The sequence below is a fragment of the Alexandromys fortis genome, unplaced genomic scaffold (assembly GCF_014885135.2).
Source record: "Alexandromys fortis isolate MF-2015 unplaced genomic scaffold, M_Fortis_MF-2015_v1.1 scaffold_1, whole genome shotgun sequence".
NCBI classification, from domain to species: domain Eukaryota; kingdom Metazoa; phylum Chordata; class Mammalia; order Rodentia; family Cricetidae; genus Alexandromys; species Alexandromys fortis.
In genome coordinates, this window is record NW_026067927.1 from 12,151,223 (window position 1) to 12,178,385 (window position 27,163).

Sequence of the window (27,163 nt, forward strand, 5' to 3'; positions counted from 1 at the left end):
ATATATATATATTTTTTTTTTTTTTTGGTTTTTCGAGACAGGGTTTCTCTGTGGTTTTGGAGCCTGTCCTGAAACTAGCTCTTGTAGACCAGGCTGGTCTCGAACTCACAGAGATCCGCCTGCCTCTGCCTCCCGAGTGCTGGGATTAAAGGTCTGCGCCACCACCGCCCAGCAGAGTACATATTTTTTAAAAGACCTATTATTCTTATCATATTTCTTTTCAGACAGGGTTCAGTGTCCCCTGGGCAGACCTGTAATTATGTGCTTCTGATCTTCTTGTTTGTGTGTCCTGACTGCTGGAATTATAAGACTGACTACAAAGCCAGTCTGAGTTTTCTTTCTAAGACAGGATCTTCCTCTGAAGCCCTAACCGTACAAGGTAGAATCTATAAGTCATAATTACACTTGAGACTGAGCTAAGGCTGAAGTCGGGAAAAGATTTCTAGGATGGAAATTCAGATAGGCCCCAAAGAAAAGATAAAACTAGCCAGGTGGTGGTGGCACACGCCTTTAATCCCAGCACTTGGGAGGGAGAGGCAGGCAGATTCTGTGAGTTTGAGGCCAGGCAAGTCTACAGAGCTAGTTCCAGGACAGGCTCCAAAGCTATAGAGAAACCTTGTTTTGAAAAAAAAAAAAAAACAACAAAACAAAAACAAACAAACAAACGAAAGAAAGAAAGAAAGAAAAAGAAAAACCAATCAAACACCCAAACAAAAAGAAGAGATAAAACTAGACAGACAGGAGATATGGACAGAAGTGTTCATGTGGGCAAGAAAGAAGGAGCCTCCAGGGTTGTAACAGGCTTTGGCTGGGATCTGGGAAGGAGATAATGCCTATCAAAAGTTTATGCTCAGCAAGAGTCAAGTGGTCAATCCTTTCAACATCTAGGGTTGGGGATCAGCCCAGTGGTAGAGCACTCAATTCTCTACGAGAATAGAACAAAACAAACACTGCCAGGCCCACCCCCACAAACAAAGATTGGTTGCAAGAGTGTGCAGGTAAATGGTGCTTGCCACCAAGCCTGTTCTAACCCCATCCACAAGGTGGAAAGGAGAGGACAGATTCTCATAAATTGTCCTCTGACCTCTATATGCAGCACATGCATGCACACTCTCACAAGCTATTATAAAAAAATTAAAAGCTCAACCAAAAATACATCTGAATTGACAGAAACACAGAAACTCTGGTCACTGGATATGGGGACACATGCCTATAATCTCAGTACTTAGCTAAATGGCTGAAACTGGAGCATCAACAATCTAAGTCTAGCCTGGGCTACAGAGTTACACCTAAAGATTAAAGCTGGGCTTTGCTTCTCTATTTTAACAAGAATGACATGCAAGGAAGTAATTGAGAGGGCCAGGCCCCTAATAACTTAGCCAGGCCTCAGTGCCTGCACACACGAGACCTGGGCCATCTCCCAACCCCCACCACAGGTGATAATCAAATAAGGACTTATCCAGATTTGCTCAACAATGGAAAAGCTATAGCCTTAGCCCACCCCTGCTAGCCCTACCAATTAGCAATGTACTAATATGATCGCTACCTAAGCAAGCCAATCCTAAATAGAATGGTCACACTGCTTTTAAAATTCCTGCAGCTGAGCTTAAAAGGAGTTTACAGGTCCCTCTCAAGGTCATCGCCCTCTTCTACAGGTCTGTGTGATCCACACGCATGTGGTATAATATAAACGCTCCTGCTGATCCCATCGTGTCTTCTCGTGGACCCCAACAGTCATCACGTGTAACCAACATAGTCTTTCACCAGGTATGCAAAAGCTCAAATTAGTTAATGCAGCTGTGTGTTTAGGAAACTGGGAAGAAGAAAAACAGATAAATATTGGTGTCCTTCTCTGCACTATTTGAAGCGAGCTTTGGACAACAAATTAGTAGTTATCTCATAGAGGAGGAACCTACTGGGTAAGGAGTAAACACGGATGCAATCAGCTTCCTGTAGAAGTAGCCCATGCACTTTCTCTAAATGAATGGCTGCGGGAGAGGTGGGGGTGACTCACGCCCTAACCAAAGTAGGTACCCAGATTACAGTCCTAACATCTCTAAAGCCAGTGTGCAGGAGGGACCGGGCTCTAAAGGGGAGCCGGTTAGCTCTAATCTAGAACAGTTCAAAGATGGTCCAAGTTCTTTACAGTCCTGGTTGTAGAAGGTGTCACACAGGTGAGTGAGGGCCAGACAGTCACAGCCAAGAAAGGCAAGCAAATAGCCCAACACTGGGCTTGTGTGAGAGTTGTCTCATGTGGTAGGCAAGCACTGAGCTACATTCCCGGCCCTGAGATTTCTCACATGTTGTTTTGACCTGTGTTGCCTCAGGAGGGAAGGAAAGGAAAGCAAATACGTATGTGAGAAGAGGTACTTGGAAAAACAGAATCCTTCTGACCCCCAAGACAGGGTTTCTCTATGTAGCCCTAGCTGACCTAGAATTCACTTTGTAGACCAGGCTGGCCTTAAACTCAGAGATCCGACTACCTCTGCCTCCCACTACCTGCTGAGCCACTGGCGCCTGAATGAAAATCTTGTTTATGGAACTTCAACCTTGAAAAGGAGCAGGAAAGATCATACTGAATATGTTTAGGTCTAGACACTGGGCATTTATTTTACTGTATGTAGAACACACACATGTGCATACTCACACACACATGCTACCGTGGGCATGTGCAAGTCACATGACAAGTCTGGGAGTTTGTTGCCTCACTCTAACGAGTAGATATTGGGATTGCATTAGGCTGTTAGGGATTATATACACTGAGCCATCTCACTAAACCTATTTTACATTTTTTGTTTTATTTCTATTTAAATTATGTAGATAAGTGTTTTAAAGTCTACATTTATGTCTGTGTACCATGGATATGCCTGCTGCCCAGAAGGTGTCACTGGATCCCTGGGGACTAGAATTACAGATAGTTCTGATTCCTTGAGGATACTGGGAATCAAATTTATCATTTCTGGAAGTGCTCTTAACCATTGAGCTATCTCTCCAGCCCCTTATTTTGTTTTATTTTAGAGACAATCTTAGTGTAGCGCAGGCTGGTCTGTACAGCCAAGAATGACCTTCAGCTTTAGAGTCTCCTCTGTCTACCCTTAAACGCAGTGTCCTAGTTAACCTTCGCTGCCCATCTGATGCAGTCTAGAGTCATCTGAAGAAGTATCAATTAAGGGTTTGCCCAGATCAGATTGGCCTGTGAGCATGTCTGTGAAGGATGTGATTCATAATTGACGTGAATGGGTTCAGGCTGTATACGGAAGCTAGCTGAGTACTAACCCAGGAGCAAGCCAGCAAGTAGTGTTCTATAATTCTATAATTCTTGCCTTGACTTCCTGTCCTGACTTCTCTGGAAATGTAAACCAAGTAAGTCTTTTCAGGTGGGTGGTGGCGTGCGCCTTTAATCCCAGCACTTGGGAGGTAGAGACAGGTGGATCTCTGTAAGTTTGAGGCCAGCCTGGTCTACAAGAGATAGTTCCAGGACAGGCTCCAAAGCTACAGAGAAACCCTGTCTCGAAAAACAAAAGTCCTTTCTTCTCCAAAGTTGCTTTTGGTCACATGATGGAGGAAGGTCATTGGCTAATAAAGAAACTGGCTTGGCCCATTTTATTGGTTAGAACATAGGTGGGTGGAGTAAACAGAAGAGAATGCTGGGAGGAAGAGGAAGTGAGGTCAGAAGTAATGCAGCTCCTCTCAGAGCCAGACGCCTCAGACAGAGAGGCATGCTCCGCTCTCCCGGGCAGATGCACGCAATGAAACTCCTCCGACCCAGGATGGACGTAGGCTAGAATCTTCCCAGTAAGCACACCTTGGGGTGCTTACACAGATGATTAGAAATGGGCTAAATTAATATGTGAGAATTNGACCCAGGATGGATGGAGGCTAGAATCTTCCCGATAAGCGCACCTTGGGGTGCTTACACAGATGATTAGAAATGGGCTAAATTAATATGTGAGAATTAGCCTAGAAGAGGCTAGATAGGAATGGGTCAAGCAGTGTTTAAATGAATACAGTTTGTGTGTTGTTATTTCGGGCATAAGCTAGCCAGGCGGCTGGGGTGCTGGGGACGCAGCCCCGCCGCTCCTATTTCAACAGTCACAGACAGGAAACTAGAACATGCTGGAATTACACCACACACCACCATATCTGGCCCATGTGGTACTGGGGATTAAACCCAAGTCCTCATGCACAGTAGGCAAATATTCTGTCTTTGAGAGCTACGCCTCCAGCCACCATTAATGTTCAAGACAAGCTGGGCGATGGTGGCGTATGCCTTTAATCCCAGCACTTAGGAGGCAGGTGGATCTATGTGAGTTCGGAGCCAGCCTGGTCTACAAAGCAAGTATCAGGACAGGTTCCAAGGCTACAGAAATCCTGTCTCAAAAAAACAAAAAAACAAAAATCAAGTATTTTTTATACTGCTCCTTTCTCTTCTCTTCTTCATAGCAAACTTCTTGGAAGAACTCTACACATGCCTGTCTTACTGTCCCATCAGCCCTCGGCCTTTGTCAACACTTGTTTCTGTCATCACACCATTAAGCATCTCTCTTTCCATGGACACTAATAATCTCCAAGTTCTAAATCAACCAAATTATATTAAGCACTGACTGTGCCCATTTCCATGTCCCCATTTTTCCTTTACGGGAACTTAGGTTTCTGCTGTGTCCTCTTGTGTTTCATGGAAGGCCAACCCAACCCTGGAGCATGGCTTTGTCCAGGGGAGCCTATGGTCCAGTGGATAAAATGAACTGTGATTGGGATGCAAGTCTTTCCTCCCTCGGCGCCTGCAGACCATGCACGTCTTCCTATATTTCTAGTATTTGGCTGAAGAGGGCATGATGGTACATGCCTATAATCCCAGTGCTTGGGACACAGAGGGAGAAGGATCAGGCATATCCTGCCATCACCCTGGATATTTAGCAAGTATGAGATCAGCCTGGTTTTAGGACAACCTATCTCAAAAAACAAAACGAAGTATTTTAATTAAAGAAAACAAAAAAGACATTGTGGGGCCAGGCTTGACACAAGTTAGACTCATCAGAGAGGAAGGAACCTCATTCAGAAAATGGCTCCATAAGATCAGGCTTAAGCAAGCCTGTAGGGCTTTTTCTTAGTGACTGATGGGGGAGGACCCAGCCCACTGTGGATGGTACCATCCCTGGGCTAGTGGTCCTGGGCTCTACAAGAAGGCAGGCTGAGGGCAGGAGGTGGGGGAGGGAGGGTGGGGAGGGTGCACACCTTTAATCCCAGCACTGGGAGGCAGAGGTGAGTTTGAGACCAGCCTGGTCTATAGAGTGAGTTCCAGGACAGGCTCTAAAGCTACAGAGAAACCCTGTCTCAGAAAACAAAAACAAAAACAAACAAACAAAAAAAAGGCAGGCTGAGCAAAGCTAAGCAGCACCCATCTATGCCTCTGCATCAGCTCCTGCCTCCAGTTCCTGCCCTGCTTCAGTTCCTGCCCTCACTGATGTCAATGATGAACTGTTATACAGAACTGTGAGTGAAATAAACTCTTTCTTCCCCAAGTTGCTTTGGGTCATGATGTCCATCACAGCAGTAGTGATGCCAGGGCTGTTACACAGAGAAACCCCGTCACAAAAAACCATCACCACCACCAAAAAGCAACTTCTTTTTCTTTTTTCTGAGACAGGGTTTCTCTGTGTAGTCCTGGTTGTCTTGGAACTAGCTCTGTACACCATGCTAGCCTTGAACTCAGAGATTTGCCTGTCTCTGCCTTTGACTAAAGGGATGTACCACCACCACCTGCCTTACAGGTAACTTCTGAAGAAGTCCATAATATTAACAGACTTAGTAAACCCAGAGGGAGAAGAGATTCACTATGGGGTCCATCAGTGCTATACTGAAATGAATGTTATCACGTTGTCTATCTTGTGCCTCTCTCTATGTGCATGTGTGTAGAGGTCAGAGGCCAGACCTTGGGATTGTTCCTCCCTAGTTGTTATCCACCTTATATTTTTAGAAACAAGCAAGTTCTCTTGCTGGTCTGGCCATGGACTCCCAGGTAACCTTTACCTTTCTGGAAGAAACTGGAATGATACACATGAGCCAGCACAGCTGGATTCAGTTGTAGACACGGGTTCTGGGGAATGAACTTTGGCCTTCCTGCGGTGTGGCAAACACTTCATTTTCTCTGCCAATATCTTTTTTATTTAGTCTGCCTGGAGTGCTGAAGACTGAATCTCAGTCTCTGCATGGACCACTGAGCTCCACTTCTTATCCCTACTCTGTATCCTCCCCGTCCCCCTTTTTTGATTTTTTTGAGACAGGGTTTCCTTGTGTAACAGGCTTTGTAGACCAGGCTGGCCTTGAACTCACAGATCCACCTGCCTCTCCTCCCAAGTGCTGGGATTAAAGGCCTAACCTTTGTATTTCTTAAATCCAAATACTGGTGAAAACCTACTGATAAATAGATTTTTTTCCCTCATTTTTCAAGACAGGGATTCTCTGTGGCTTTGGAGCCTGTCCTGGAACTAGCTCTTGTAGACCAGGCTGGCCTCGAACTCACAGGAGATCCGCCTGTCTCTACCTCCTGGGTGCTGGGATTAAAGACGTGCACCACCGTCGCTCAGCATGACACAGATGTTTTATGCCACAAATCCTGCTTCTACTACTCTGGGATCAGTTACTTCATTACCTCGTAGTTCTATGGAGTTTGGGTGTTTCTGGAAGAAGTTCTTTGGCCTGACCCTACAGCAAAACAGGAGGCAGAGTGAGAGTGAGAGGGGAAGAAAGGGAGAGGGAGAGAAAGAGAGAGAGGCAGAAAGACCAAGTCTGTGACAAGCTAATCACAGAGGACAATAGGACCCTGTGCTCTTCTCACAGCTTAGTCAAGGACAGGAAATAAGGTCTTAGTTACTTCTATCTCTCTCTGGGTAAACACTAAAGTACACAGCAAATATTTGCTGATGTAATGGATGAAGGGGATTGACACCGTGTATCCTTCAGGCATCTAATCCACTCATGAGCATGAGTCATCTGGAGAGAGAAGGAGGAGCATAATGCACTGGCTCCACATGAGAACTGCAGCTCAAGTCCCAGCCACACTAGCCCTAGCTTTTGTGAAACTGAAAGGCCAGTTGAAATACCTGTATGCTTGCAGAGCATAAGTGAAACCCCAAATTCACAGGGACTAGCCACTAGGGGGCGCTTCCACAGTGCAACATAACAACCAGCAGGGACTAGGCACTAGAGGGAGCTTCCATAGTGAAACTATGGCAACCAGCTCCTTCAAGCACTAACAGTGTTGGACAGAATATTTTCAAACCTTTGAAGAGAAATTCATATTCCAAACACTTTATTCTCTGTAACTACAATATTGTCAGATGCTTGTATTTAAGAGTGTCTAGACATATCTTAGATGCTAAATCTTCTTTTTTTTTGAGAAAGGGTTTCTTCTCCGTGTAGCCCTGGAACTCTCTGTAGACCAGGCTGTCCTCAGACTCACAGAGATCCTCCTGCTTCTGTCTCTTCAGTGCTGGGATCAAAGGCATGCACCACCATGCCTGACCCTAAAATCTTCTTAACTATAGTCAGTGGATCTAACTTTTACTGCCCAGTATCTTATACTATTAAATGTAGATTTTTAAAATATGAACAGTAAAAAAGCCACGTGGTTAATGCCATGTGGCAAGCATGGCAAAGCTTCGCCAGTGAGACAGATACCGGATTTCTTTCCGCCATCACCATTTGAGCTCACATTTTAAGGCAGTTTATAGTGGGCACACACAATGGTGGCTTTACTTTAAAGCTGAGCAGTTTCACTTAATTAATGTTAGAGGGTAGGAGAGACGGCTCATAAGCAAATCCTGTCTCTTCAGCTTCCCTCTTTTGGTCTCCAAGGACACCTGCACACACGTGACACAAACAGACAAATATACACCCACACACATCACTAAAAATAAATCTTGAAAAAATACTTTAATTGCTGTTAAAAATCCAGCATCAGTGCCAGGAATGATTATGTATACCTGTGATTACAGCACTGGGGAGTAGAGCAGGAGGATCAAGAGTTCAAGGCCATCCTCTTATCCTTGGTACGAACTGAATTCCAGGCCAGGACAGGCTATGTGAGAACCTGTTGCAGATAGACAGACGGACAGACAGAAACAAACAAACAAAGTATCTCTACCTAGGGAGACTTCCTTGACCAGTTCGGCAGCAGCGTGACAACCCTGAACAAGTATTCTGGTCCAGGTGGACAAATCCCGATGAGTTTCAACCCTGAAGAGATGCATCTCAATGCCCTGCCGAGAGCCCGTCCTTGTAGCAAAGGTAAGGTCAGATCCGAGGGAGGGTGACCGACATCCAGAACCTGAATGAACCAACCTAGGACCACAAATAGAATAGAGAGCTAAAGTAATTACTGCATTACTGGAAGAAAATGCCAGAAATGTATACTCATTGGTAAGCAGAAACTGATAAAACCTTCAGCAGTTTTTAGATGAATACATTTCAAAACCAGACTGTGATTTTTTTTTTTTCTGAGACAGAGTTTCTCTGTGGTTTTGGAGCCTGTCCTGGCACTAGCTCTTTTAGACCAGGCTGGTCTCGAACTCACAGAGATCCACCTGCCTCTGCCTCCCAAGTGCTGGGATTAAAGGCGTGTGCCACCACCGCCCCGGCTCAGACTGTGATATTTTGAAGGTGATAATATTCTTTAATCCCACAGAATAATCCCTGGTGTTCCAAGAGGCAAGATACTACTTATTCTCTTTATAAAAAAAAATTACCCACTAACAGGAAAAGGGATACAGAAGTCCTGCCAGGGGATGGAGAGACAACTTGGGTTAGGAGCATTTGCTGCTCTTCCAGAGGACCTAGGTTTGACACACCGCAGTTCACACCATCTTCAAGACCCCTCACCTGGCGGCCTCCACAGGCATCAGGTACACAGATGGTGCATGGACATACAAGCAGGCAAAACATTCATATAAAGAAAATCAAAGCCCAAAGAACAAGAAAAAAAGAAAGAAGCTGGACTGTTGTGGCCCACCCTTCAATCCCAGCACTCAGGAGGCAGAGGAAGGCGGAACTCTGTGAGTTCAAGGTCAGTCTAGAGCTAGTTCCAGGATGGGCACCAAAGCTACAGAGAAATACTGTCTCAAACGAAAAAGAAAGGAAGGGAGAGAGGGAGAGAGAGAGAGACAAAGGGAGAACATCCAAATGTAGTAGTGCATCCCTGTAATCCCAACATTTAGGGAGTTGAGGCAGGAAGATTCTAAATTTTAAACCAGCCTGGGGTACAGACAGTGGCCTCTCAAAAAGAAACAAAACACCACACAACATCCCAACCAGTGAATTAGAAAAGGAAGTCCTATGGTCATCTACCACATGGATGAACTCTGAGGACTTCTTGTTAGATGAAATGAACAGGTCACAAAACTCCACCATGCAGCACATGGTTCTACTTCTATACAGCATCCAAACCTGATCCAAAATTAGAATCTTTCTTGAAAACCAGAATTTTATCAGGGCGACAGTTAGCACTCTCCTTGGGTCTTTTAGAGCAGGCTCCTTACAAGCATGGATCTGAGCACGGTGGTTTGCTAATCAGCCCTCTTCAGGGTGGAAACTCTTCGTGGACTTCAGAAGTACAGCTCTTTTCTCAGCTCAATAGTTCCTATTTCATCATGTCGAATTTTAAAAAGATGAATACTCACAGGTTAAGATGAAAGAAAACTGATAATTTGTGCTGTCAATGTGGCATGTGTGGGTGTGAACACCTGTCCCTATGTGGAGGCCACAAGCCACATCAGGTGTCCTCCCTGTTCTGTGACCTTATAGCCTTCCTTGAGACAGGGTCTCTTACTGAATCCGGAGCGAACTTGATAGCCACAAAGTCCTACCAATCCTCCTGCCTCAGCTGCCATTGCACTGGGCCTACAGGCACATGTGTGGGATGCTTGGCTTTCTCCTGGGTGCTGGGATCAGAATGCACTCTCACCCACTGAGCAACCTCTCTACCCCAAACTGAGCTTTTACTGCTTCAATAAGACATTTAAATTAAACTGACTCCCTACCCCCACAGGCCATTTAGAGAACACAGTGCCTATGGACAGCCTGTGCATGTGACTGGTTGCCAGTTGCCCTGAAACCTGTAAAGGTTATCAGCAGTTTAACTTACCCCCAGGGCAACTGTCAGCACAGTGAAAACCGCAAGAAACATTTTATGATTACATGATATTACTATGAGATACGTTTGAATTTACAGACTTGCCCTATGGAGTCACCTCTGAGAACTGTGTTACTAACCTAACTCCTGAAGATCTTACATGCCAGGTGAACACGAGCCAGCTCAGAAAGAGTTAAGTTTTAGAATTACTCAACATGATCCAAGTAAGATGAAGTACGGAGGAAAGTGACAGGGTTATTCTACCACATTCAGTTTGATTGCTAATCCCATGTCAGACATTACAAAATATCAGTCTAGGAGGTATTTTTCCCCTAAATTTGATTTTGAAATATTTAGCAGAGGGACTCTAATTCAAACCAGCTGCTGGACTTGGGGAGCAGCCATTGGTTAGGACACATTGCCAAATGCTTCCCATCCCCACTTTTGTGGGAAGGCCAAATAAACTCACAAAAAGATGAGCTTTAGCAGTTTGGGCTGTATTAGTCCCACAAACTCAATACCACTCAATTTTCCACATGATACAGTAGCCATGTTGTCCTTGGGTTCTGTCTCCCCTGGTTAAAGAGAAAGCTGATAGGAAAAGACTGCAAAACCCACAGTACCTAGGACAGCCTTGATCTTAGTAAAGAAGTAAAAAAAAAAAAAAAATCCCTTCATCCTCCTTGCCAAAAATGTCACGTATTGAGAGAAAAAATGTACATGCACACAGTTTTGATTTCTAAATGTGAGCTGGGCACGGTGATGCACACCTTTAATCCCAGCACTCAGGAGGCAGAGGCAGGCTGATCTCTATGAGTTCAAGGCCAGCCTGGACTGCACATCAAGTTCCAGAACAGCCACAGCTACACAGAGAAACCCTGTATCAAAAAACCAAAACCAAACCAAATGAACAAAAAGCAAAAAAAAACAAACAAACAAACAAACAAAACAAAAAACCCAACAACAAAAAACTCCAAACCCTAAATGTGTATGTAATCCAACATAAATGATAGCTATTACTTTATACAAATCTAACAATGTTACTTGATCTTGAAATCTGAAGAATAATTAATTCTTAATTTACCTGGGATTACTTAGTTTTGTAGATAATCAAATATTGCTTTGTCTTTCCTATATATTTGTTAGTCTATTCATTTGAGCCTGGAGCCCACTGATTCAGCTGCATTGGCAGGTAGTGAGCTCCATGACCATCTGTCTCCACACCCCCAGACTGGAGTTATATCAATACCTGGCTTTTTGCAGGGGTTCTTGGTATCTGAACTCAGTTCTCAATGCTCATACAGTAAGTACTGGACCAACTGAGTTGTACACCAGTTCCTCTTGGCTTCATTTTCTTGATGCTACTTGAAACACAAACATTGGGTCTTACTTCTTTTTCCTCATACGGCATGTTTTCTTTTCTTTTTTTCACATAGGCTCCCACGTAGCCCAGCCCAATCCTGAACTCCCGGTTTTATTGCCTTTAACTCTCAAGGGCTGGGATCACAGTTGTGCCACCATGTTTGATTTTATATTTGATTTTGATGTTATACCTAGGGTCTGAGCAGACCTACTCCTTAAATACACAACTGCCCCATTTTATTTACTACTAAAGTCCTTTGACAAGCAACATCCAACGGACAGAAACTGCTTGTTTATAAGGTGACAGTAACTTCTAGCTTTATTTATTTAGAGTGTTCTAAATCTTTGGAATACAAGTTAACTGGTCTAACCTTAACTGTGGAAACATCCTTGGTGTTGTAGGAGTCCTGTCCTGCTCTCAGTGAACGTGAGACAAAATAGAATAAGTGACACTAAGTCAGGATTTCCAGGGACATTGCACACAAGCACAGTGGGACGTTCTTGGATGACATCATAGTCCTTTTTTTAATTTTATTTATTTATTTATTTTTTGACATCATAGTTCTTGATGTCAAGGTAGCTTTCTTTACTTCAGTGAGGGCCTGGGAATGACACTTAAACTGTCTTCTACAAGATGCTTCTCCCCTGAGGGAATTAAGGCGTGAACATCTTCCTGGTTCTCAAACTCAGGAGGTGCTTTAACTCTATTCCGGTGACTGAGAGCAACCCAGTAAAGCTATATGACAACTTTAACTCTTTTTACATGAAAAGATTGATACCAGACTGTACGTGGAGGCACACACCTTTACTTATAGTGCTTGGAAGGCAAAGGGAGGTGGATCTCTCTGAGTTAACGACTAGATGGGTTACATATTAAGTTTTAGGCCAGTTAGGCCTACATAGTGAAACCCTGACACAAAAGCAATGTTTTTGTTGTTCACAACAGGACACAGCAGTCCTCTATGGGGCACAGGAGATGGTTCCAACACTTCCCTCTTTCACCATCAAGTGTTTTTCTGAGCAGTTCCCTCACTTAGTGAAACCACTAGATTATCTTCCACTCCCTTTTTCCATCAAGGGCAAATGACAGTTACAACAAAACACTGCCAAAAGGGAACTTCAGCACAGCAGAGAACACTCACTTCTCATTCTGGTTTACTGCACTGAGAGAAACTTCTTAATGATTCCTAAAAGCAGTCTTGTGGGGCTTTTCAGTTATGCCAACATCTGACTCTTTAAGATCCAAGGGAAACAGAATTTGAATACACTTCTAGTTGTATCTCTTAAGACACCTCAAATTTACATTTCTCAATCGTTTTTCTGCCCAAGTCCATATACCTGTGACTCTGGGAACATTCTGTGGCTTCAGGACAAAGCCATGATTGTTGCTATGTGCTCTTTTGCTGCAAAGAGCACTGCAAAGATATTTTGGCTAAATTGAGCGGTCTATCCACTGTACCACAGTCTGGTTTAAATGATTTCATCACCTACTCAAAAGGCTACTACGATTTCAGTGGTTTTAGTCACAGTCAATAATAAAGAAAACCCAAACCACCCCAAACCCCTATTATCTCCATGACTAAGCAAGTTCTAAAAGGAACAGCCACTCCCTCAACAATTTATGCTTGCACGTGCACACATACACAAACATCCATAAGTGATTGAAGCAATTTATTCTGTTAAGAGTTAGGAGCTGCAAAATGATCAAGTTGGGAAAAAAAAATTTTGTCTGTTAGTCTCTCAAATGCTATTTTAGGCACCAAAGGCAGTAGAATTCACTTTATAGTAGACTTGAGTATTTTTTCCTTTTGTCTTACCTTGTGGCAACAAGAGGGTAGCTATGACATGGTGATGCCCAGGCATCTCTTGTCCATGGCATACAATCATAAAGGAGCAAATCCTTCTCGGTCACAGCCATGAGAACAGGCCTCCATTGTTGTCTTCCACCATCTAGTTTTGCCTGTCACAATGGTGAGATCAGAATCAGAGCTAACTATGATCACGATGAGCCTTTTGCAGAAGTGACTTGAGTACTGGCCTAACATTAAGGATCTTTGTTTTGTTCCCCCACCCTAACAGACTTGAGTTTACCCCCACAGGTCGGGATTCCCCATCGGAAGTGTGAAGAGGGGCATATTTGAAAGCTAACAAGTCACAGGCATTATCTAGTGACATGACAATTTTACCCCATTCCTTAAAAACTGACCATCACAATTCTAATATACACTGTTATTTCAAAATGTGTATGCCTAGTGTATATCTGTTAAGAACTGGACACTTGAGAGGTAGAAGCAGGCAGATCTCTGTGAGTCCTGGACTACAGAACAAGTTCCAAGACAGGCACCAAGCTACACAGAGAAACCCTTTCTCGAAAATCAAAAAAGAGAGGAAGAAAGAAAGAAAGAAAGAAAGAAAGAAAGAAAGAAAGAAAGAAAGAGAAAGAAAGGAAGGAAGGAAGGAAAGAAAGAAGAAAGAAAAGAGAACATGATGGGAACTCATGTCTTCTACTGCAGAATCTTGACTAAGCAATATCTTGACTAACAGCTACAGTAAGGAAGCCAGGAGCAGTGCCTATAATTTCAGCATTCAGGAGGCAGAAGCAGGCAGATCTCAAGTCTAGCTAGAGTTATATAGTGAGGCCTTGCCTCAACAAAACAAAACAAAAAATTCAACCTACAGTTAAGAAATACGTTGTTTGGGGCTAGGGAGATGGCTCAGTGGTTAAGAGCACTAGCTCCTCTTGGTTCAATTCCCAGCACCCACATGGCAGTTCTCAGTTGTCTGTAACTCCAGTTCCAGGGATTCTGATACCCTTATACAGATATACATGCAGGCAAAGCACCAAAGCACATTAGAAAGAAAGGAAGAAAAAGAGAGACAGAAAGAGAGAAAATGAGAAAGACATTGTTGTATTAATTAGTATTTTGAATAATTATGATAATATCTTCCAAAATAACACAACTCTGTATGTTGTAGAATTTCCTATAGTAAATTATAGCCTATTTTGTTTTAAAAAAATCTTGACCATGGGTCAATGAGATAGTTCATCACTTTTTAGTACTTGTCTGACAACCCAAATTTGATCCCTGGAGCCCACAGTGGATAGAAAAAAACTGACTCCCATAAGTTTTCCTCCACATCTGCACCATGAAATGTACAAGCCTGCACTACTCATACACACACACACACACACACACCCCAAATGCATACACAACAATAAGCAATAAAAAATGTTGACCATGATGTAGTTTGTTTTTCTGATGCTCTGATTTAAACAGGGGTCTCATTCTAGGCAATGGCTAACCTGCTGAACTAGCTCCCAGTGCTACACTGTTATTCTGGAAAACACAAATTATTTACATGTTTTGGCTTCAAATACACATATTTTTATCTACATAAAGCTCAGTTACCTAGGAAGTTTAAAAATCTAGGAAACAGTCACCTACTACTTATTCATGTCAAGGATCTGGGGCAAAAATGGAAAGGACTGTGTTCAAGAAAAGCCCTGCCGGGGCTGGAGAGATAGCTCAGCAGTTAAGAGCACTGACTGCTCTTCCAGAGGACCCGGGTTCAATTCCCAGCACCCACATGGCAGCCCACAACTGTCTGAAAATGCAGTTCCATGAGATCTGACACCTTCCCACCAATGCTCATAAAATAAAATTAAATAAATCATTAAAAAAAAAAAGAAAAGCCCTGCCATCATCAAACCTCCTGCAGATCTGGCTGCTGAAAAGCAATGTATTTTTTTTAATTTATTTATTTCTTTATTAATTAATTAAAGATTTCTGTCTCTTCCCCACCGCCACCTCCCCTTTCCCTCCCCCTAAAGCAATGTATTTTACCCTCCTCCTCCAAGCCACCCCTGACTGCCTCCAGGAGAACTCAAGCTAATCATTTGTCTAATTGATAGCTGTCTTCAGAATCACATTTTCTTTCTTTTCTTTAAGACTTCTGAAAGGGGTTGACGAGATGGCGCAGTGGTTAAGAGCCCTGGTCACTATGTAGACCAGGCTGGCCTCCAATTCCTAGAGAACCACATGCCTCAGCCTCCCGAGTGCCAGGATCAAAGATGTGTGCCACAATCTGAAAACCTTTAACCCAGAGTCTCAGATTCTTTTAGACAGGGTCTCACTCTGTAGCCCTGGCTGACTTTGAACTCAAGAGATCTGTCTACCTCTGCCTTCTGAGTGTTGGAATTAAAGGTATATGCCACCACACACCTCTGTGTCTCTCAGCTACAGACTGATCCCAGAAGTGAGGAATGAAGTCTAGCCCGTGAGAGGACCAATGCACTCTAGTTTTCTAAGCTGTCATTTCTTGCTAGCTGCAATCTGGTAGAAGAATATCAGTTACAGGCATAGTGGTACATGTCTATAAGCCCAGCCAGCACTTGAGAATGAAGGCAGGAGGATGAGATCAGCTATTAAAAGTCATTCTTGGGGCTGAAGAGATGGCAGTGTTCTGTCTGTGTGTATGCCTGCAGGCCAGAAGAGGGCACCAGATCTCATTACAGACTGTTGTGAGCCACCATGTGGTTGCTGGGAATTGAACTCAGAACCTTTGGAAAAGCAGTCAATGCTCTTAAACGCTGAGCCATCTCTCCAGCCCACGAAGCCTTTGGTTTTCAAAGAACACCTTTTCTCTCTTCTGTTTGCTTATTTGCCTTACTGTTTATGGATATTGTTTATTTTCAGTAGAGTCAAAATGTTGCCTATATATGTAGTATGCGTTTTCAGTTGTGGTATCAGCACAAACAGCCTTGAGTCACTATTACTAAGTTTCTGGCTAGAGAAAAAAGGGGATAACAATGTGAGGGTTTCAGTTTGCTTGTATTTCTACACCCACACATGTACACCTGGCCAAATATCAGCTTTTTCTAAATTTATTTTCTAATAAACAGGCAACACTAAATATTACTAATATATTATTAATATTTCTGAAACCCTATGATCCTATCAATCAAACTCTGTCTCGGAGATGAAGTCTTGATGACTTCAGATAAATGCCATGCTAGCTGATGGCTTGACTCTATCTTCATGAGAAAGCCTTGGCTAGAACTATCCAGCTAAGGCCATGAACCCTAGAAACTGTATGAAGTCAGTGTCTGTTATTTTAAGTCAGTAGTAAATCGTGGAAATATTTGAGGTCTAGAGGCGGATAACTAGCATTCCTTATGACCAGTCATTTCTGGAGATTATCCTACAGATGGAAAGATATCCCCTTACTTTCTACTCTCACTGTCCAAATATAAGAATTGATATAAACTAATTTTTTCTTTTTATTTCTTTTACATGTATGAGTGTTCTGCCTGCATATGTCCATGCATTTGCATGCCCGTGGAACCAGATTCCAGAAGGGAAGTTACAGATCATTATAAGCTGCCATGTGGATGCTGAAAATCAAGCCCAGGTTTTTTGGAAGGGCAGCAAGAGCTCTTATCTGCTAAGCCATCTCTCCAGCCACTCCAAATCTTTAAAGAAACAATTCTACCTGTGGATGGGGCCAATGGAGCAGACAAGTGAGCTTTTGTCCATGCCCCTTCTGCTTTCCATCTCTCCTGTCTCAAAACATTCCATGCAAGACAAAGTCTTCAAGCAAAGGTTTTGAAAAAAATACTGTGGATATGAAGGTCAGAGGACAATTTTGTGGGGTTGGTTATCTCCTACATTTATGAGGCTCTGAAGATCAAACTCAGGTCATCAGGTTTGGGCAGCAAACACTTAATCAACAGTCATTTCATGGGCCCTGGCCCAGAAAGAATATTTATTTACTTTATTAATTTATTTGAGACAAAATTTCTTTGTCTGTCCTGGAACTCAAAATTCCACTGCCTCTGCTAGGATTAAAGGTGTGTGCCATTACATCCTGCTCCCAGAAATAATCTTTTTGGTTTTGTTTTGTTTTTTGAGACAGGGTTTCTCTGTTTAACAGCCCTAACTGTCCTGGAACTAGCTCTTGTAGACTATGCGGGCCTCTTACTCACAGAGAGCTACCTGCCTCTGCTTCCCAAGTGCTGGGATTAAAGGTGTACACCATCGCCACCCGGCCATTTTGTTTCTTTGTTTGTTTTGATTTTGGAGACAGGGTTTCTCAGTAGCTATGGAACCAGTCCTGGGACTCACTCTGTAGACCAGGCTGGCCTCAAACTCTCAGAGATCCACCTGCCTCTGTCTCCTGAGTGCTGGGATTAAAGGCATGTGCCACCACCACTGGGCCCTCCCAGAAATAATTTTAAGGCCCAAATATATTAAAATAATAAGTACCCTTGTTATCTGATCCGTGTGAACAAGGACCAAAAAGTTTAGATAATGTATGTATGACAAGCTAAGCTACAAAAGTTTACTACAGTATTGTCTGTAATGATAAAATATTAGGACAACAAAGCTGGGAACATTCTTATTAGCTACAGAACAGAATATCTTATAGAATAAGGTAGCTCTCGGGGGCTGGAGAGATGGCTCAGAGGTTAAGAACACTGGCTGTTCTTCCAGTGGTCCAGAGTTCAATACCCAGCAACCACATAATGGCTCATAACCATCTGTAATGAGGTCTGGTGCCCTCTTCTGGCATAGAGGTGTACATGCAGAAGGAACATTGTATACATAATAAATCTTAAAAAAAGATGTTTAAAAAAAAAGAATAAGGTAGCTCTCGATGTATTGTATAAAAACCTCGCCAGACAGACTGTTTAAATAAATAAATAAATAAATAAATAAATAAACAAGATAAAAGTTCTATGTATGAGAAAAGTGGGGGGGCACAAGATAGCTCAGTGGGTAAAGTTCTTGATGGGCAAGCCTGGTGACCTGAGTTTGAACTCTAGAACCTGCTAAAAGTAGAACAAAGCTGATTCCACAGAGCCAGGTGCTGTGGTGTACATCTTTAATCCCAGAAATCAGGAGGCAGAGGCAGGTGGATCTCTGAGAGTTCTAGGCTAGCTTGGTCTACAGAGTGAGTTCCAGGACAGCCAAGGCTGTTACACAGAGAAACTCTATCTCAAAACAAACAAAAACAAAACAAACAACCAACAAACAAAAACCAATCCCAACTCAACAAAATTGTCCTTTATCCTTTGACCTCAATATGTTCTCTGTAGTATGTGCAGGCAGATGCCCACATACATAGACGCATAGACAGTTTTTTTCTTTTTTTCTTTTTTTTTTTGGTTTTTCGAGACAGGGTTTCTCTGTGGCTTTGGAGCCTGTCCTGGAACTAGCTCTTGTAGACCAGGCTGGTCTCGAACTCACAGAGATCCGCCTGCCTCTGCCTTCCAAGTGCTGGGATTAAAGGCGTGCGCCACCGTCGCCCGGCGCATAGACAGTTTTTTAAGAGAAAAGGGAGAATATGTACTCATCTTTCTTTCATCTGCATAAAGAAAATATTCAAAGATTTATTAGAGAAAAGGACATATGAATTACAGTGATAGGGACAGTAAATAAAAAGAGCAAGAATTTTGTCTTTTTTCTTTTTTAGTTTTTGTGAGATAGGATTTCTTGATGTGGGATGCCTTTCTGTATGCTGCAAATATGTGTTGCTTTTATTGGTTGATGAATAAAGCTGCTTTGGCCTATGGCAGGGCAGGATATAGCTCAGCAAAAAAAGCCAAGCAGAGATACAAAGAGACAGAAGGTAGAATCGAGGAGATGCCACTCACTCAGTTGCAGAGAAAGCAAGACATATAAAAATAGAGGGCTAGGTGGCAATACATAGATTGATAGAAATGGGTTAATTTAAGTTGTAAGAGCTAACTAATAAGCCTGAACCACCAGCCAAACATTTATAATTAGCAAATATTAAGTCTCTGAGTGATTACTTTTAAGCAGCCATGGGACTGGTGGGCAGGACAAACAGCTTCTGGCTACAGTTTCTCTGTACAGCCCTTACTGTCCTGGAACTTACTCTGACCCTTTCCCTGTTATGCTGGACCTGGGATCTAAAAACTTGTGCTCGTCAGTTCCCCCTTTCCCCTCAGCATCCATTAGGTTTTCATGGTATGTTTCTTTTCATTTTTCGGTTATGGACTACAATGAATCTTGTTTAATGGTTTGTAAAATATTTTATTTATTTTCTTCCTCTAGTATTAAGCCTTGGACCTTGTGCGTATCAGACAGTGCTCTACTATGGAGTTATATCATCAACCCTATATTTTGTATATTTTAAGTTTCTCTACTTTGGGGATATAAACTAGAGACTGTTGCCCCTGGGAACACTATCAATAGTCTACAAAAAGAGTGTAAAAACTATGATCTCTGGGTCAAATCCACCCTTCAACTTATTCTAAAGTTATGTCCATTTATTCTCTTGCTTGCTATTTTACAGCAGAGTCAAAGCATGTTGCTAAGTGCTAACAACACACAGAGTTCACTGACCCAGACACCCAATTAAAGATTGTATTTGTGTGTGTGTGTGGAGGTGGTGCATGGAGGCTAGGAACGGGTGGTGGATTCCTTGGAACAGAAGTTATAGACACTTGTACAACACAGTTTTCATGTAGGTGCTGGTATTTGAACTCTGGTATTTATGACTGCACAAAAAACACTCTTAGCCACTAAGAGAGCGCTCTGGTTTCTTGACCCTAGTCCTAAATCATAACGAGCACCCCATAAAAGGGGTAACAGGAACCTCCTTTTAGCTGTATTGTGATGATGAAACCACAAAGGTTAACTCTACTGCTGGGGTGATGATTAGAGACCAGTGGCTAGACTATAGAAAGGAGTGAGGGAAGAGAAACAAGACAAACAGAAGAGCTGCAATGTGGGTGTTCAGGAACTGAGAGATACATAACCTATAGATTGATCTATAGACAGGCATGGTGGCACACGCCTTTAATCCAGCACTGGAGCAGCAGAGGCAGGAGGTTCTCTGTGAGTTCAAGGCCAGCCTGGTTTAAATGGTGAGACACTGTACACACACACACACACACACACACACACACACACACACACACACACACACGCATGCATCGGAGAGAGGAAGAAAAAGTGAGAGAGAGATTATGTAGGTGGGTAGAGAGATAAACAGTCTAGATATATGTCATAAGGGAAGCATTCTAAGTCTGAGTGGGGATGAGTAAAACCCCCGTTCTGCCTTCCACCTACCTGTTCTGCCAGCCAGGCAATATGCTTGACTTCCTTGCTGCCTCCTGCTGTACTGGTTGCACCAAGCATGGCATTGAGTTCAGCCAATACCTGTGGGAGGAGAGCCATTATGTTGGTGTGGATAGCTACGAACCAGGAGTGTGCTGTGGCCGTATCTTTGCAGCGTAGGATCAAGGTGTTCCTGCTATCAGGAGAATGTAGCTCTATCAATCTGTATGAAGAGAGAAAAGAGAAAAATGAGCTGGGTTCTAAGCCATCACACTACCAGAGTTAACTCGCTAACTGCAAATCTAGTATAGGAATGTGATTTTCAAGTAGAGATACTTTAATTTCTCAGAATCCAATACCAGAGAAAACACAAATATCCATTATTTGGACAATAATCGGGACTAACAGCTGGATCTGTTGATGTACTGTGCTTATGGGATGGCCAATAGTGGGACACTTCACTTTTCCTTAATTTCTATGTCAAAGAAACAGAAGTCTGTTGGACATTGCAGGCAGGAACACCAACATCAACACTCACACATGGGCACAAATATGTATATTAAGTATATAAAAGTCAGGGTTATATGTATACCATACACTCTAGGCCGGCATCACACTTGCTATATACTTGAGGATGACCTTGAACTCCTGCTCCTCTGGCTTTCACTTTTTTTTTTTTTTTTTTTTTTGGTTTTTTTGAGACAGGGTTTCTCTGTGGTTTTGGAACTAGCTCTTGTAGACCAGGCTGGTCTCGGACTCACAGAGATCCGCCTGCCTCTGTCTCCCAAGTGCTGGGATTAAAGGCATGCGCCACCACAGCCCGGCTGGCTTTCACTTTTCAAGTGCTGGAATTACAGGTGAATTTCACCACACAAAGCTAAAAGAATTTTATATTTAATTTTTAAAAATATTTTAAAAATAATTAGGAGTGGAAGAGATGGCTCAGTGGTTAAGAGCACTTGCTGCTCGACTAGTGGACCCAGGTTTGACTCTCAGCACCCAAATTAGGTGGTTCAAATAATAATAATATAAACTGACTATAACTTCAGCTCCAGGAGAGTCAAGTTCTTTGGCCTCTGTGGGCACCTATACTTATGTGGACACACACACACACAAAAACACATACATAACTAAAAAGAAAAAAGAAAAACCCAGGCGGTGGTGCATGCCTTTAATTCCAGCACTTGGGAGGCAGAGGCAGGTGGATCTCTGTGAGTTTGAGGCCAGCCTGGTCTACAGAGTTCTAGAACAGCCAGAGCTGTTACACAGAGAAAGTCTGTCTCAAAAAACACATTTAAATTTTTTTTTAGTTAGGTAATACTGGTATAAAGTATAAAAGCCTAACAATGAACTAAAATTCTTTTATTTGAAATAAAGGGATACTAGCAGGATATTTTTTTCTTTGTGAATATTATTCTTTATAAAAATTGGAATTTTATTAATTTATTTGAGACCGAATCTCACTATGTAGTCTTGACTGGTCTAGAACTCACTGTATAGACTCAGCTGGCCGCAAACTCACAGAGATTCCCCCTGCTTCTGCCTCCCAAGTGCTGGGGCTAAAGACATGTACTACTGCTGCTGCTGCTACTACACTTGGCTAAAGTTACCTTTAGATCAGCAGTTCCAAGGCTGCCTCCAGCTTTTACCAGCCATGCATTAGGCATCCTTGCCCTACTCTTCTAGTTCTACAGTGAGATGGGGTCAAATTAAGATCATTAGATTTATGCAGCGAGTACTTTTACAAGTCTTTTATTTATTTACTTTTGTTTTTGCTCTTTTCATTTTGTATTAAAAATTTTCAGGGGTTTTTGTTGTTCAATTATTTTGTGTGTGTATGTGTGAGTATGTCACAGTCTTGAGTGTGGGACTCATTTCTCTCCTTCCATCACATGAGTCCCAGGGATCAAATGGAGGTTGTCAGGCTTGGTGACAGGCAGCTCTCTCTACCTGCTGACCCATCTTGCTGGCCTTACTTTTTATTTTCCTGATAGGTCTCACTATATAGCACTGGTTGGCCTCAAATTCATGATAATCCTCCTAAATGCTAGGATGACAGGTCTAGACTACCATGCCAGCTCCAAATACTTTAAGTTGTTATTTTATATTGCAAGTGTTTATTCTCAAATTCTACTGAGTCTATACTTTTTTCTAAGATTTATTTTATTTGTATTTATGGTGTGTGTAAGTACCCACAGATGCCAGAAGAGGTCATCAGGTGTGCGGGAATTAGAGTCACAGGTGTGGGCTGGGACCTGAACTTGGGACTTCTGGGAGAAAAGCAATCATTCTCAAATACTGAGACACCTCTCTGGCCCCCAATCAATCCTTCCTTAGATACATTATTAATTGAGTCCCTACTAAATGACAAGTATTATCACTGCAGAAACACAGATCAATGGGGAAAAAAAAATCCAGTCTCTACCCTAATTGAGCCTAATTCTATCAGGGAAGGCAAAAAATGAACAGATGATAAATCACAATTAATTAATTAGTATAGGTCACAAAAGATCTTATAGAGGACAGTTAGTCCTGGCTATTATAAAGACTGTGCTTTAAAAGACAGAGGCGGGCGGATCTCTGTGAGTTTCAGACCAGCCTGGTCTACAAAGCAAGTTCCAGTACAGCCAAGGCTACAGAGAAACCCTGTCTTGAAATATCACAAAAAACAAAACAAAAACAAAAACCCAGATACTTCTGTGGTAGTAAAGGCAAAGTAGGACTGCAGGGGATGCTTTACACTTCTGGGCACACTCAAACTGGCCCTATGTGGTGAGCTCATTATAAACCCAATACCTCCCCTTAGAAGCTTTTCTTTCTTTTCTTTTTTCTCTCTTTTTTTTCTGCGACAGGGTTTTTCTGTGTAGCCCTGGCTGTTCATGTACTCAATCTGTAGATGGATTGCTGTGGGATAATGCTCTTGTACACTGTAAATATTTGTCACTCATAATAGTTTAACAAAACGCTTACTGGCCAGTAGCCAGGCAGAAAGTATAAGCAGGGTGACCAGACTAGGAAAATTCTGGAAAGAGGAAAGAGATGTAGTCACCAATGCAGAGTAAGCAAGATGAGAATGCCTAACTGAGAAAAGGTACCAAGCTATGTGGCTAAACATAGACAAGAATTATGGGTTAATTTAAGTTTAAAAAAAACGAGCTAATTAATAAGAAGCCTGAGCTAACAAGTCAAACAGTTTATATTTAATATAAGCCTCTGTGTGTTTCTTTGAGACTGAATGGCTGCAACACAAACTTCAGTCTACAGTAGACCAGTCTAGCCTCAAACTCAGAGATCCATCTGCCTCTGCCTCCCAAATGCTGGGATTAAAGGGTTGTACCACCACTGCAAGGCCTAAGGAGGCTTTTTTTTTTCTTTTTCTTTTTTTTGGATTTTTGAGACAGGGTTTCTCTGTAGCTCTTTGGTTCCTGTCCTGGAACTAGCTCTTGTAGACCAGGCTGGCCTCGAACTCATAGAGATCCGCCTGCCTCTGCCTCCGAGTGCTGGGATTAATGGCGTGCGCCACCACCGCCCAGCTCTAAAGAGGCTTTTTAAAAAGCTAATTCTAGGGCTGATGAGATGGCTTAGCATGTAATGATGTTTGTTGCCAAGCCTAATGGTCTGACTTTGATCTGAAGAACCCATCTGGTACAAAGAACAGATGCCTACAAGTTGTCTTCTGACTTCTACACATACGCTGTGGCATGCACAAACTCACATAGTTAACAAAAAATTTAAAGAATAATCCTATAAGCCCAGAGAGCTCATTACAACAAAATATGGGAAGCTGGCAAACAGCCATAGGACTTAGCAGGTGGTCAGGGTTCTGAGCAAGTCATAAGGAGCAAGCCTATAGGCAGCATTCCTCTTTGGCATCTGCTTCAGTTTCTGCCTTGAACTGCTCTGACTCACCTCAGTGATGGAGTATGACCTGAGGATTCTAAGATGACATAAAGTCTTTCCTCCCCACATTGCTTTTGGCTCACAACCATCTGTAATGAGATCTGGTGCCCTCTTCTGGTGTGCAGGCATACATGCAAGCAGAACATTGTATACACAATAAATAAATAAATAAATATTTTAAAAAATGAAAGATGAACCATAATGAGATTCTACCACATACCCTTCAGAAAAGTTACTACTGACAATGCTGGGAAGAACACGGAGCAAAGGAAACTCTCACACTGTTGACTCTTATTGGTATTAGTATAAAATGGCATAGTCACTTTGGAAGAATGCCTGGAAATCTTTCTTTCTTAGATTTATTTTATTTACTTAATGTGTTGATGTGTTTTTCATCACAGTAATAGGAACCCTAACTAAAATGAGATGGAAGGGCCAAATCCCAGCCACTCTACTACAAAATCACTAAGTGGGTAGTGAACTGGTAGCAAGGTTATCTCTGAAAGCGAGACTAAAACAGCCACTACAAAGAGGCAGGAGGACAGTGAGTTCAACACCAGCCTGGCCTACTTAGTGAGTTATATCTCAAAAGATAAAAACAGGAACTGGGAATGTGCCTCAGTTGAGTTTTTGACCCTAAAGTTCAATTCCCACCGCTGCAAAGACAAAACCAAAAAGGCCAAACAAACAAAATCCACCTCTAAACAAAAATGCATCTAGTTGAGCATCGTGGCTCCTGTGCTCAGTCAGCTAAGGCAAAATTTCAAGAAATCTGAGGTCAGCCTGGGCCATATAGTAAAATTTGGAGCAGCCTAAGATATAACATGAAACTGTCTCAAATGAACAAATAGAATTCTCCATACTAAGTGGCCAATGACTTCCATGACCTTATCCTAGCAAAAGAGTCAGAGCCATTCTCACCCCCACCAAACTGGCTGGGAGAAGCGATTCGTAGTTCAAACCGCATGTCTTTAGGCCGACCATCCTCTAGAAGAGCTCATTTATTTCCACCCCGTTGCTCTGTCACTGAGGCCAGCATTAACATTCTTTAAACATGCTAAAATCACTGGCAAGAACCAGACAAGAAATTTCCTTCACTCCTCCTACTGACCTAGTTAGCATTGAAAATAGAAATCAGTTTATATTCTTTAGGCAAAAACCAATTCTTTTCTGGGAAAAAACAAAAAACCTTTACACTGTATACAGTCCTAAAAACAGTCTCTCAGGTCATGGCAGCCACTGGACACTGAATATCCTATTAAGACAGAATAACTTCTAAAAATCTTGGTATTAGATCCTAATTATAAATTACTGGAAGAATGAAAATAAACCTGTTATAGAATAAAGCTAAACCTGACTAGTCAGGAGTGAGCACCAGGACAACAGGGCTCAAACGATGAAAGGGTCACGAAGTTGATTTTCCGGTGGGATCACTAGCATTTATGGAAAGAGAAATCTTGTAGCTTCTTGGAAAGGGATTGGGAAAAAGCTAACCAACAAAAAAACTCCCAACCAGAATTGAGTCTAGGATCAGAAGAGTCTGTCTTGGAGCAGTCCTCAAAACCAACAAAGGCAACATAATAATGCTCGAAATTAACTATTTAAAAGGAAAAATTAAAATAAAAACCCTGCTAACAGCAAACACCAAGGCAGTCTGCCAGTAATTGAGCCCATAGGAGATAGGAGGCAGCTATAAGGTTAAAGGTTTTGGACTATAGTCAAACCACTGAGGGTTTCCAGTCAAATCAATATTTAGGTAGACAGAAGCATGGAATTATAAGTTCAGCTTATATTACTTTATCTGCTTGGTTATGTCTTTGATATAACTTATGAGTTAAATTTAGTAATAATCATGTAATTTTTGTCACAAATCTCAAGTATACCTTTTTACTAAAAAAACAGTCAGAATGAAGATGGGAAAGTGTGAGCCAATGCAAAAGACAGACTTAAAACCGCCACATTCCTCCAGGCCACGGCTGCTTGCTAAGGAATAGGCTCATGTTCTCTCTCACTGGACTTCATCATTAATTAATCAGTTTTCAGGTTTCATAACACAACACATTATCAGAAGCATCTAGCAAGGCAGCAGAAGCTCAGGTGGACAAAGGCAGTAACCTGCATTTACTCACAGAACATCCACCAGCTTTAATACAGAACCTAATCAAAGTAGTAAAATAATGACAATAAAAACAAGCTGTTTCCCTTTTGGTTTTAGTGAAACCTTCACATAAAAATGAAGGATGGGGCTGTAGAGATGGCTCAGAGGTTAAGAACACTACCTGCTCTTCCAGAGGTCCTGAGTTCAATTCCCAGCAACAACATGGTAGCTCACAACCATCTGTAATGAGATCTGGTGCCCTCTTCTGGTGTGCAGGCATACATGCAAGCAGAACATTGTATACACAATAAATAAATAAATAAATATTTTAAAAAATGAAAGATGAACCATAATGAGATTCTACCACATACCCTTCAGAAAAGTTACTACTGACAATGCTAACACGGAGCAAAGGAAACTCTCACACTGTTGACTCTTATTGGTATTAGTATAAAATGGCATAGTCACTTTGGAAGAATGCCTGGAAATCTTTCTTTCTTAGATTTATTTTATTTACTTAATGTGTTGAGTGTTTTGCCTCCATATATGTATGTGTACCATGTGTGTGCCTGGTGTCTGTGGAGG

The 27,163-nt window shown here is 42.2% G+C and overlaps 1 protein-coding gene across 1 annotated transcript in view; it reads right to left on the reverse strand.

The window, feature by feature from the left end:
• The window catches only part of Sntb2 (syntrophin beta 2), an 82,505-nt gene that overhangs the window by 9,368 nt on the left and 45,974 nt on the right, over positions 1–27,163 (reverse strand). The window contains exons 3-5 of the mRNA XM_050144053.1: positions 20,593–20,803; positions 13,309–13,451; positions 8,147–8,343 (exon numbers count right to left, since the gene is read on the reverse strand). Coding sequence (XP_050000010.1) covers positions 8,147–8,343; positions 13,309–13,451; positions 20,593–20,803 — 551 coding nt within the window. The remainder of the gene's footprint in view (positions 1–8,146; positions 8,344–13,308; positions 13,452–20,592; positions 20,804–27,163) is intronic.